The sequence below is a fragment of the Corvus hawaiiensis genome, chromosome 28, assembly GCF_020740725.1.
Source record: "Corvus hawaiiensis isolate bCorHaw1 chromosome 28, bCorHaw1.pri.cur, whole genome shotgun sequence".
Taxonomy (NCBI): Eukaryota; Metazoa; Chordata; class Aves; order Passeriformes; family Corvidae; genus Corvus; species Corvus hawaiiensis.
Genome location: NC_063240.1, coordinates 5,143,187 through 5,155,512, shown reverse-complemented (window position 1 = coordinate 5,155,512; position 12,326 = coordinate 5,143,187). Strand labels below are relative to the sequence as shown.

General features: G+C 51.7%; 1 protein-coding gene across 6 annotated transcripts in view; it reads left to right on the top strand.

The window, feature by feature from the left end:
* SBNO2 (strawberry notch homolog 2) overlaps positions 1-12,326 on the top strand; it is a 50,847-nt gene that overhangs the window by 22,814 nt on the left and 15,707 nt on the right. For 5 of the 6 annotated variants that reach the window (XM_048288068.1, XM_048288069.1, XM_048288066.1 and 2 more), the window contains 7 exons: positions 4,756-4,920; positions 8,597-8,689; positions 9,238-9,334; positions 9,528-9,688; positions 10,093-10,226; positions 10,819-10,909; positions 12,009-12,152. In XM_048288068.1, coding sequence (XP_048144025.1) covers positions 4,756-4,920; positions 8,597-8,689; positions 9,238-9,334; positions 9,528-9,688; positions 10,093-10,226; positions 10,819-10,909; positions 12,009-12,152 — 885 coding nt within the window. Of the gene's footprint in view, positions 1-767; positions 1,089-4,755; positions 4,921-8,596; positions 8,690-9,237; positions 9,335-9,527; positions 9,689-10,092; positions 10,227-10,818; positions 10,910-12,008; positions 12,153-12,326 lie in introns of those variants that run through there. The other variant, XM_048288071.1, reaches the window with a different exon arrangement.

The following is a 12,326-nucleotide window of genomic DNA, read 5'->3' as shown; positions in this document are numbered from 1 at the left end:
TCCCCGTTGCCAGCACGTGCACTGCTGGGTCCGTGCGCTGCTGGGTTTGCTGGGCAAACTGGAACTGACCCCGCGGGCAGAGCCCAGCTCTGGGGCTGCCATCAGCCCTGCCAGGGAAGAGCAAACAGGAGCCTCTTGCACCCAAAGCAAACACAACAGTTCCCAGGGATTTTCCAGAGGGTGGGGGGTTCTCTGGATGATTCCTTTCACCTCCAGTGGCATTGGAGGAGACCTTCCTTAAGCTTACGTCCCTTTTTAGATGTTCCCTTTTGTGCCTTTCTCTCTCCCCCGCCAGAAATTTGGCTTATTTCTGTTACCGAAACTGTTAAAAGTTAAAAGGGACAGCCTTGGAAAGAGAAGGCAAGGAACGGTCCGTGGGAAATAACAGTGATCCAGGGAGGAAAGGGAAGAGAATGGGCCACTCCTTTGGATTTCTAAAGGCACGGTTTGGGGTGGGGCAGACACCAAAGACAAAGAGAGCACATGGCTTTTGGGGGGACACCAGCGTGGGAATACTCCTCATGAGCTTTGTCACTTCGACCACGTCATCCGAGCCCTGAAATCGGGAGGGGGGGGGGGGGTGGGGAGGAGGGCAGGACCCCCAGCCCAGAGCAGGGGCTGCCAGGGGGACAAAGTCTGGCATTGGGTGGCCAGGGAGGGGAGCTTGGAGCCCTCTGGCTCTGCGGAGCCCGGCGCTGTTTACTGTGCTCTGTGGTTGGATTACACCACGTACAGTAATTCTCCTCGCACTGCCAGTAATTTCACTGACTTACCAAGCAGGCATCATTTCCTGAAAGTCAGCCCTGGACTTAGAGGAAGTAAGAGCCCTCTCGTCGTGACTAAACAGTCTATGCAAATCTCCGGGTGCAGGACGGCTCTGCTGGGCCCTGACTCTCCATTTTCACTCCTCTGGCTGCTGCATGTTGGCTTTTAAAGCCCCCCGATGAGCCCCGGCCGTGAATGGACCTTTCTCCACTTTCCACTGAGCACCCTCCCCCTGCTGCTGCCTCCTGCGCCGACAGCCCCCCGAATGCTGCTCTAAAATGTCCCAAATGCAGTTCTGGCTAAAGTTCCCGTCTCTCTACAAGGTAAAACCTCATTTTTCCTGGGTTTTTTCCTCCTCCTCCGTGGAATTCCTCGTGCGTTTGGTCGCCAGGGCAGCTGCTCCCCAGGAGTTCTGCAGCGGCTGCAGAGTTTTGGGAGTGACACCTCTCCACGTTGGGTACCGGGAATAGATTTTTGCGTCCCAAAGATGTGATTTCTGTTTTGCTGGAAGCTGCGTTCCTGGTCGCTGAGTGTGGAATTTGGAGGGAAGGAGCTGTGTGAAGATCAATCCGTGTGTTTGTGTAGGTGTGATGGCTTTGAGTTGTTTTATTTCCAAAGTTGATGCAGGGTGCAGGAAGCAAGGGGAGCACCGTCCAGCCAGAGCTAAACCATCCACACTGCCAGTTTATTGCCCCAAATTTAGAAAGATTTTGGGGTTTGGCAGCTAAAAGATTTCATGGTGATCGTCTGCAGCTGCTGATTCGGTCACTCCTGAATAATAATTTAATCTGTGACTTTTGAGGTGCAAAATCTCTCCTGGCTGGCAGTGTGGCTGTGGTTGTGGGTGTGTATTTGGGTATATAGATAGGGTTTTGGGTTTTTAATAAAACCCTCTCTTCACTCGGGTGCTCTGCAGTGCAGTCATCCAGAGCTGCTCTGCAGACACTGTTTCCTCAGTGTCTGGATTGTGAGAAAATAAACCATTTCTATTGATGGCTTGATGGGAAAAAAAAATATTTTTAGGATGCTTGTTCTGTCTGTATTTAGACTTCACCTGTTCTTTCATTATTTTTAACGCTTTGTTTTGACCGAGGGAGCTGAGCTGTTCCCAGGGGCTTGGAGAAAGATCAAGTGTCTGGGCTGGGGTACCCTGATTTTTTTCCTGATCTTTTCTAGGAAGATAATTGTTTGTTAATCTTAGTTTTGGGATAATGACAGGAGTACTGTGTGCCACAGCAACATCAGGTTCTCCTCTGCTCCGAGACCCACCTGCAGCTCTTCCTCCAGCTCTGGGTCCTTGGCCCAGGAGAGGTCTGGACCTGCTGGGGCCAGTCCAGAGGACGCCACAGAGGTGCTGAATGCCAGGAATAAGATTTATGTAAAGAACAGTTGCAGAAAAGTATCTGAAATAAAGATTCTGTGTGTCAGGACAACTTCCATCTGCTGCAGAAATTCAACTTCCACTGAAACAGAAGTGCTGTTACTGCAGAACCTCATGTTTTTAATGAGAAAAACTTCAAATTCTGGTTACTCTGTCTGAAACAGGGACAGAATTACATGTTTCAAACCCCAGTGCCTGAGCTGATCCTGACCATGAGCTCTTGGTTGAAGTGATGGTCCTTCCTTTTCCCTGAGGTCACTGGAGCAGCTGCTCCCATTTGCAGCAGATAAACCAGCGGTGTGATTAGTCCGGGCATGGTTTGTGCTGGTTGTGGTTGTCCATGGCCTTGTGTTAAATGATTACCCTGGATTTGATAAATTTACAGAGGTGGTGGTGGTGGAAGTTCTTGGGGCAGGGAATCTGGCAGGTGATTAACTTTAGTGCTCTTTAGATAATGCAATTAGTTAAGACAAATGGGAGGCTCTGGAAGTTCGTGACTAATGCCTTGTAATTCTGGCAGAGGATGGGATCACTGAATCGCTTCCAGGAGGAGTATTGTCCTCCCTCTGCCTTGGAGGCTGGTTTCCTCTCCCCAGTTCAGCCCAGTGGTGGGACTGGAGTGTTCCCTGCGGATGGAAGGGGCTGGGTGACCTTTGCTGGGATGTCTCAGGTTGTGTCATGAGGCTTTCCCGTATCCTGGTATCCCGTTGCTATTCCAGCCCAGCCCTTGCCTATTGTTGGGACCCCGGTGGCCACTCTGTGCTGCCCCACAGCCTCCCCTGCCCTGACACAGGTGTGCAGATGTTTTCTCCTGCCCTAGCCTCTGTCAGTACCCTTTGCAGGTGAACAAACCCTGCTTGGAGGTGTCTCAGCAATGGGATTGGGACCATCCAGCTCCTGCACAGGCCACTTGCTCTGGCCACGGCCAGACCCACTCAAGTGTTTTTCTGCTTTCTTAAGTGTGAAGGGGAGCCCAGAGATCCCTTAATTCCAAAGTGATAAAGCCGGGTGCCTGTTCAGTCTCTGGATGCCTTAATTTCTGGGTAACCTAGAACAGACATAGAAATATCAGGAGCAAGAGCTGCCTAGAAAGTGCTGCCCTCACTCCCTGAGTCTTTGGGTCCATCAGCTGGTAATTGAGGAATCCAAACTCCCCACATCACACCTGCCATTGCTGGAGTGCTTCCAGCATCTGCACTGATGGCTTCAGGGTTTAAACACTACAAGCCCATAACTTTTGATAGCAGTCGGGGGGGTCTGACCCAGCTCTTGGCCTGAAGCCCTTGGGAACAGCACAGCCAGGCTCAGCTGCTCGTGGGTTTATGTCAGGCAGGGCTAAGTGACTTTTAAGAGTGTTTGGCTGCCTTTCTGCCTGTAGTGGGAAATTGGCCCTTTACTGGAAGTGAGCAGTGACTCCTCCTGTACCAGCCCCTGGCTCTGCTGGCAGCAGCTTGGTGGGTTACCCTGGTGCTCTGGCTGGGCTGTGAGGAACCACAGACCCACCTCTGTTGGCAGAGTCTGTGGGGCACCAAGACAGACCAAGTTTGTCTGTCTGCCCTTCCCTTGGGGACAGAGGTCTCTGGCCAGACCCGAGTGCTGGAGTTTGGTGCTGGGAGTATGTTACTTTAAATTAACAGCAAAGTTTTTCTGCTTCAACAGAGTTTGAAAATGCTCTTTTGTGTGGGAGGAGGGCTGAAGTGATGGGATGGAGCTGGGGAAGGGGCAGGGATCTCACAGCGAAGGATGAAGAGCAAGAAGTGCTTATCGGCTCTCAGTTCTTGCCACCTGAAATAGGGAAACCAGACCAGGGCTTGATGTTAGGGAGAGGATTGATGGCTCTTTCTGAGCCAAAGTCTGTGTGACTCAAACCAACAGTATCACTGGGCTGGCACCAAATAAAACAGTTGCAAACCATCTAGCCCAGTCACCGGAAAAAGAGCAAGGGCAGAGCCTGGTCGCTGTTGCTGAAGCACATTCCTTGTCCAGGCTGGGGCTGGCCCTTGGGAAGAGGATTGGTGGATCTGCCTGGATTTACCTAGATTCAAATCCAGGTGACACCAGCACTCCTTCCCCTGCTCCTGGCAGCCTCATGTGTGCAGAACCTGCCAGAGGGAGAGGAATGTTTCCCGCAGGCTCCAGGTAGTGTTGCATTGGAAATTGCAGTGAAACAGCCACGCTGTGATCTGGAGTAGCTGGGTCTCTGGGGGCCCCTGCACATGAATGAAATCCTCGAGTCCTTTGGAGCTGGGCTGAAGCCTTTGCACCCCCTCAGCAGCCTTTTTTTAATCAAGCACAAAGTGGAGTTGAGTTATGCCTTGTTGGATGCTCCTCTCTCCCACTCCATGTGTGGGGATGTGCACAGCCCGAGTCGGCCTTGACCGTGTACCCACACTCCTGGCCGGGGCTTTCCCTGCTTTTTCAAAAAACAGATTTTCAAACAGCCCCTCAGAGCATGTCCTCAGTTCCAGGTTAATTTCTGAGATCTGTGGAGCGCGAAGTAGCGGAGCCGCTCATTGAACAGCACGAAATTAGAACTTGCTGGCTGAGTGAGGAAGGAGCTCTCTGGTCTCATCCTGACTCCTCCAACCATGGCCGTGTCTCTGTTCCAGGATTCTTCATACCTCGATGAGCTCTCCAACAACAACTCCCTCTTCTCATCCCCCGCGGATTCCCTCTCGGACATCGCAGATCCCAAGGACTTCCTGCCCGCCGACAGCCTGAACCACGTGCCAACACTATGGGATGTGAACACGCCGCAGCAGAACCAGATCGAGGTAGGGGCTGCTCCTTTCCCATCCTCCTAGCAGACAGGAGGTACCTCAGGCTTCATCCCATGGGGGTTTCACCAAGGAATTCAGAAACCAACCCCGTTCCTTCAGGTGAAGTTTGAAATGTCATGATGTTGCTGTTACCAACTTCACTGCAGGAGGGAAGGGGTGAAGTGGTGGCAGTGTTTAGTTTCCTGAAGCAGGAGGGAATCCAGACACCCTCAGAGGGATTCATGCACTCTTCCAGAGTGCAGTGCAGGCAGGAGGAGCTCTTTCTCCTGGCAGCCGTGGCAGGTAGGTGCATCCCTAAAACATTCAGCAGGTCCAGGGTGCTTGGGATTGCTGAGGGGATGGACACCAGGAAAACCACCCTGACGTGGATCATTAACTTTCCCCACCAGCAGCACCTTTTGTTTGCCTTCTCCAGGGTAAATATTTCAGTAACAATGACTAAATAACTGTCTCAACTTAAGACTCACCATTTGTGTTTACTTTGTGAGTCCAAGTCCCTGCAAGCTTCTACATCCCAGAGTTTTCTGGGGCATGGGATCTCCTGGCAGTCCTTCAGCATCAACTGATTGTGGGCATTTTTGGGCATTTTCACCAGCCCTCTGCTCTCTGCTGTGCCTCAGCTGGGGGACTGACATGGGCACCACAGGCACCAACTGGCTCTGGGAGTTGTTGGAGCCACATCATCCTCATCCACTGGATTTGGGTCTTGGCTCTCACAGTACCTGCCCGGCTGTGCCTCAGGTTTCCATTGCAGGTCACTCTCTTAGGAAGAATGAGGGAAAAACACCCAAAGTAGCTACCCCAGGAGGCAACTGGGGTAGCCACTGCTGCATTTCGAGCCTCTGCTGTGCTCAGTGTCTCTGACTCTGCTTCCTTGAGCAGTCTGCAAGCCTCAGACCAGTTGGAACTTGCAGTTTGAGGCAGCAGGAAGAGAGCTGAGCTATTGGAACGCAAGAAATGGCTGCAGACATCCCAGGCTTGCAAATTGGATGGTTAAAATTGCTGGAGAGCAGAGGCATCCCCCAGGACAGAGAAGCCACGTGCCACATTGCTCCTGGTCTCGTATTATTGTTGGGTTTTTATGTAGTAGCCCAAATCCCTGCAGAAATGGCTCTGTGGTGGCCTGTGTCCAAACACGTGAACTCTGCTTGAGACACTCAATGCCTAGAAAAGCCTGGAGTTCTGTGTCTGTGGAGTGCACAACAAAAACTTACTGGGAAAAGCTGTTCTAAATCCAGCACGAAGAAAACGAGGGAGAAATAAACGTTGTGTGAGACTGACTCGTGTGAGCACAGCAGGATCTCCAGCAGAGTCCCTGCCCCTGTGCTGTTCCTTGTCCCTGTCCCTTGTGTCCCATGCTGTTCCTCACATCCTGTCCTCGCCTCTTGTGTCCTGCTGAGCTCTTGGGCTCAGATAAGGCCAATTAACTCCTTGGAATTCCATTTATAAACGACTTCCTTTGGAAAGGAATCTCCAGCTAATTTTAAATGTTGTCTTATCTGTGTTTGCTGAGGCGGTTGGGGCGGGGTTGCTGCTTTTTGTGCTGTTTTTTAACTGAGTAACATTTCCTGAGGTGGTGTCAGTGAGGTGCATCGTGGACAGGAGATTTTGGTTTCATTTTTGCATGGAAGTGGCACCGTGTTCGGGGACACTGGGTTAAAGAACTGTCAAACTGACTCACCACTGGCCTCTGCACATTGGTGTGGGATATCAGCAGCTTAGATAATCTTGTCCCTCGCCACATCACCACACCAATTCTGTAGAATTGCAGGAATTTTGGCTTTTGAGCAGCCAGAGCAGTCACTAAGCTACAGTGATGGAACATCAGTCACGTTACATCCTGATTTCTGTGATCCAGGACATTCCTTAGCTGTGGCTGTGCAGCCAGCTCTGACCCACAGCCTGGGTTATCAGGAGTGTAGTTTTTCCAGAACTTCTGTCTCAGAGACCCAGGCAGAGCAGGAACATTGGTTTCTCACAGTTTTGATGCATGGGACATCCCAGGAGCCAAGCTGGCTGCATCCTGGGGGAGACCCCACTGTGAACTGTTCCACCCCCAGGAACAGGAACAGCCTTGTGCTTTGTCCTCTTTAAAAATAAACATTCCCAGCTCCTTGAAAATCCCTGGATTGAGGTGCTGAAGCTGGAGGTGGCTCAGGATCAAAGTGGAAATGGCTGGACACAGAACTGCCTCCATGTGCCTGTGGGGAGAGCTGTTATGCCAGGGAAAGGAGCTGTATCCGAAATGTTGGCTCTGTTTATCACTCAGGAATGGGCAGAGAGGGAAGAGCTGCCACCCTGTGAAATATTTGCAGGAGCAGCAGGCAAAACAGCTTCGATTGTCATGGAGTTGTGAAATAACCTTTTAAAAATAGTCCCTGTCATACATTGTGTTTTCTGTCATCCATCTCACATATTCCCAGTTTTTAAGTCTGGGAAGTGCAGCCCAGCCTTGGAAGCCTCTGACTGGGATTTGTGAGCTGCTGATGCAGTTTTTTCGTAGCTCATTCACAGCATGTTGGAGATGTGAGCACCCTTTTCCCAGCTCAGAGCCCAGGGGAGGGATTTGCACAGAGGGAGGTTGGCTTGGCAGCCACGTGGGACTGATTCCCTTCCCAGGGAAGTCATGGCAAGGTGGGACAAAATGGAGAATAGTGCAGAAAGGAAAAAAGTGAAGTAAGACCGAGGCTGTGATTGTGCAATTGTCAGAATCTCTCCTGCTTCCAGCCCCCTGTTCTCACGGATCTGTGTTCCTCTTCTCTGAATGTCCTTAGCACAGAGGGAGGAGAAAATCAAACCAGGAGGTGAGGGAGGGTAGGGAAATGCAGGAATTGTACAGGTGGATGATCCATCTCCCACTGCAGCTCCTGCTTTGGCCCTCACAGCCCATTCTCACCTGTGTGGGTGGTTTGCAAATGCTCCAAGCAGCCAAGGTTCCTGTTGCTTCCTCTGCAATTCCCGAGGTGGAATGCTGAGTGCCAAAGCTGGGTCAGGATAGCAGAGGTTTGTACTTTGGGGATTTTGTGACGAAAACCCAGCCTTGCATTTGTTTCCTGCTGCTGGAGCTGCGAGAACACGTCCTGCCCTTCCAGCAGCTCCTGGCCTTTCTCCTGTCCGAGACCAAACTGAACTTGGATTTGTAGGTGGGGATGTTTCACCTGCTCTCCAGATTTGCTGGCACTGGAAACAGTTCTTCAGTCCAGCTTCCTTCTGGTAATTCTGACTCAGGCTTCCAGGAATGGAGGGTGGGTTTTTTCTTTCTTCTTCTTTTTAATTTTTTTAAATTTTATTTAAAAATAGGAGTGTTTATGCCTAAGAACTTCCCATCTTTCTCTGCTGCTGGTGCAGCATGGGTCTGTCATTGAGCTTGGCGCTCTGCACAGGCTGTAAACTTGGAGCAGTGCTGCTCCTGGAGTTGCTGATTGCTTTGGATGCCACAAGCTGCTGGCCTGACCTTGCTCCCCGTTGAGAAATTCCAGGGTGAATTTGTTTGTGTGGGAGCAGACAAAGGATCTCCTCAGCCCGGAGTATCTTGGGAGCTCTTTCTCCTCGCGGAGTGTCTTGGGAGCTCTCTCCTGGCAAGCTGCATGGTCCAGGGAGCAGTGTCCAAGGATCTTTGTTGGTGCATTTCCATGTTTGCCCTTCCTCACCCACACCCTTTGTGTTCCAGCTGTTCTCATCCAGCACACCGTTCCCAGGCCTGAACAGCTCCAGTGACCACGTTCCTGCTGTCCCCAACACCCCGCTCCTCATCAGCTACCAGGTGAGATCCATGGTTGGCCTCAGTGGGATGCTCCTGGTGATATCCCAGTGCTGGGGGGAGCAGTTCTGACCTTTTTCCCTTCAGAGGGAGTGAGACAAGAAACTCGGACAGGCACAAGTCCCTGCCCTTTCCCAGAAGTGTGTTACATTTCCCAGAGGGAAACCTCGCTGTGTTAAGGGGCACTTTGGGCTCTCAGGACATTGCTCTCTGCTGTGGGCACAGTGCTGAGTGGAAAGCTGGGCCAGGTGCCTGCTCAGGGCAGGTCAGGGCATGGCTGGGCAGGGTTCACACAGCCCCACAGCCCATCCCAAGAGTGGTGCAAACATCTTTCCCCGGTTTGGTGAGGAGCAGGCATTGGGCAGCTCTTACAGCCCCTGGGGTGGGCTCCCACTGATGGCTTTCCTTACTCTGGGAATGAATGGATTGTGTTTAGGGGGGTTGTGGCTTTGGGGGATGGTTTCAGTGTCAGTTTGAGGCAGGGCACAACACCACGTGTGTCCATAGCTCAGCAAGAACATTAACATTTAGTCAATGCTGGTTTTCTTCAGTCTCAGGCTCCTGCAGAGGAGGAAGATGAAGCTGAGGAGGAAGAAACGGAAGAGTTGGGGCAGACGGAGACCTATGCAGAATATATCCCTTCAAAGTGTGAGTGTTGCCTTGGGAAGTTCTGTTGACTCCATTGAACAACCTAATTTAATTGTGTGTTTGCTGCGGCACCTCCCAGGCTTGTGGTTTTCTAGGAAAACTCTACACTGCCCTGGGCTGCAGCTGCTTGATGAGCTCTGAGGTGCCCCTGGGAGTGAAGACCTCGACTAACCAGTGTTCTATTGTCATTCAGCCAAGATTGGGAAGCACCACCCTGACCTGGTGGTTGAGACGAGCACCCTGTCCAGCGTCCCCCCACCTGACATCACCTACAGCCTTTCCCTGCCCTGCTCTGTGGCTGACAAAGGCTCCCTGTCTGCACTACAGCTGGAAGCCATCATCTACGCCTGCCAGGTACTTGCTGCACCTCGGGTGTCTCACACCTGAAGGAAGCTGCCTCTTGCAGGGACAGGTGTTCACCTGTGTTTTAAAACAACTGTAATTCGGGTGATGAAACTCCTTTGGCATTTTAAATGCCTTTTGAAGGATTGTTTGAAGCTAGGGGCTTCTATGTGATCTGTTCTGCAAAGAGGCAAGAATCCTGGACTTTTCTTGCAGAGGGCTTTACATTTTGGGGCCCTTTCCCATGAACTGCCACTTGTGAGCTTGGCCATGACCCCTGATCTTTCCTGCTGTCGTTTGGCTGAGCGGTGCACGTGCATCTGTGGAATGTGTGAAAGGGTTAAGTGGTGTTCACGTCAAAGCTCCTAGCAAAGGCAAATCTCGTTTAATTTTCAGTTCTGTTCTTGGTTTTGCAGCAACATGAAGTTTTATTGCCCAATGGGCAGCGAGCTGGGTTCCTCATCGGGGACGGTGCCGGAGTCGGAAAGGGCAGGACCGTTGCGGGCATCATCTTTGAAAATTATCTTAAAGGGAGGAAAAAAGCTCTGTGGTAAGTTGTTGGGGGTTTTTTTCCCTCTTTTCCCGTAAGACCTTGGAGTTAGTTTGGATCTAGAAGTAAGGAATTCCTTAGTGCTGATGTTGGCTTTAGAGTTGAGTCATGCTGTGGCCTTGGGTAAGTCATTTCCACCTCTTAGTGCCTGACTGCTGCCTGTGAAGTGGGAATATTCCCCCTGCAGCAGGGATGGAGAATGAGTCACTGTGAAATAGCAGGTTTCGTGCTCCTTGGGGCGAGATGTCGAGCCTGGCCCCTGCTCTCTCTGGAGTCGTGGAGGGTTGTTCCTGGGCTTCCCGAGTGCAGACCCAGGAATATGGGGCTTTGCTGCAGATCACAGCCTGTGCCGAGGGGCAGACGGGCTGTCGGATCTCACACTGGGGTCCGTGGGCAGTGGGAGATGTGACAGCTCTGCACAGCTCCTCCTGCTTTAGTCAGAGCTGTTAATCACCAGAGCTGTTAATCACCGTGTGCCCTGACTCCCCGGGGACATACCCAGCCCAGACTCCCCGGGGACATACCTAGCCCCAGCTGCTGGGGGAGATAACCAGCCCCAGGAGGAGATAACCACCCCACACCTCCTTTGCAGGTTCAGCGTCTCCAACGATCTCAAGTACGATGCTGAGAGAGACCTGAAGGACATCGAGGCCTCCCACATTCCTGTGCATGCTCTGAACAAGGTAGGAGAGGAGCTGCACTGCTGCTCTGCGAAATCAGCCCCCGGGAGCAGTTGGAGGCTCTGGCTGAGCACGTGGAGCAGCCTCTGCCTGTGCAGGATGAGGCTCAGGCAGCAGCAGAGCCTCTGTTCCCTCCTCCCAGCCAGCTCTTCCCACTCGGGGCTCCAGCTATTTTTATCATGGAGCTGCACAGGGAGCACAGAGCTGTTCCCTGCTGGGAGTGGGAAGTGTCTGCAGACAAGTGCAAGTACAGCAGAGCTGGAACCTTCCTCACCATTCCTGAGGAATCCTGTGGAGAGAACAGTTCTGTGAGATGTGCTCTGCTCTCCTGAGCCAGCCTTTCCCAGTGCTGGTTCATGGAATCACTTGTCAGAGCTGCAGTGAGCACAGAAATGCACAGTCTGTCGTGGCCTGCGGTTGAGTCTCTGTCCAGTGTCTCCCAGTTCACTTAAATCCTCTCCTCTGGTTTTAATGGTATTAAATAACCAGCTCTTACAAACTCCATAGAAACCACAGGTGTTTGACACCTCTGAGTGTGCTCCACTAAGAGATTGAAAGGGATTTTGTTTTCAGCCCCAAAAGACTTTGAATGGAACTTTCTTCATCTCGGGACCAGGGTTTTCCCCCTACCTTCTATTTCGTTACATGTAGGATCCATTGCAGTGAGACAGACAACAATCTCACTTAGTCACAGAGAAAATGATTTTCTAGAAGGAATTAAAACAGACAGGAAGGGTCAAAGCAATGAAAGACTCTAAACTGTTGCTTAAAAAAAAGGAAGCACTCTTTATTGCCAGAAAATCGATGTCCCCGCGCGGTCCACGCAGTTCACTGCATGCATCCAGATGTGCTGACACATTGGCTGTGGCACTTCTCCAGGCATTTACAGTCCCTGTCATCACTGTGTCTCTGTGCCAAACACAAATGCTGAAGACATCAGCTACCAACAGCTTTTTGCCTGTTCTGAGCTCAGACTGGGATTTGTTCTCAGAGCAGGAATGTGTGTCCGGCACTCGGCGGCACGGAATGTGGGCAGGGGTGGGTGTGACATGCTGGGGACAGCAATCACAGCGTGTGTGTGCTCCTGCTCTTCGGCCTGCAGATTAAATATGGTGACACAGCTACCTCAGAAGGAGTCCTCTTTGCCACCTACTCGGCGCTGATCGGCGAAAGCCAAGCGGGAGGACAGCACAGGACGCGCTTGAAACAGATTTTGGAGTGGTGCAGGGAAAACTTTGAGGGAGTTGTATCCTTAAAAAAAAAAACCAACAGCCAAAAACTGGAGAGAGAGAGGAACTGCTGCTTGTGATTGTGCTTCAGCAGGGAACAAAGAGCTTGGGGCCATGTGAAGTCATGGGGAGCAGCTGTGGGAGCAGCCCAGTGCCTTCAGGAGACACGAATCCCCCACACTCTGATCTCC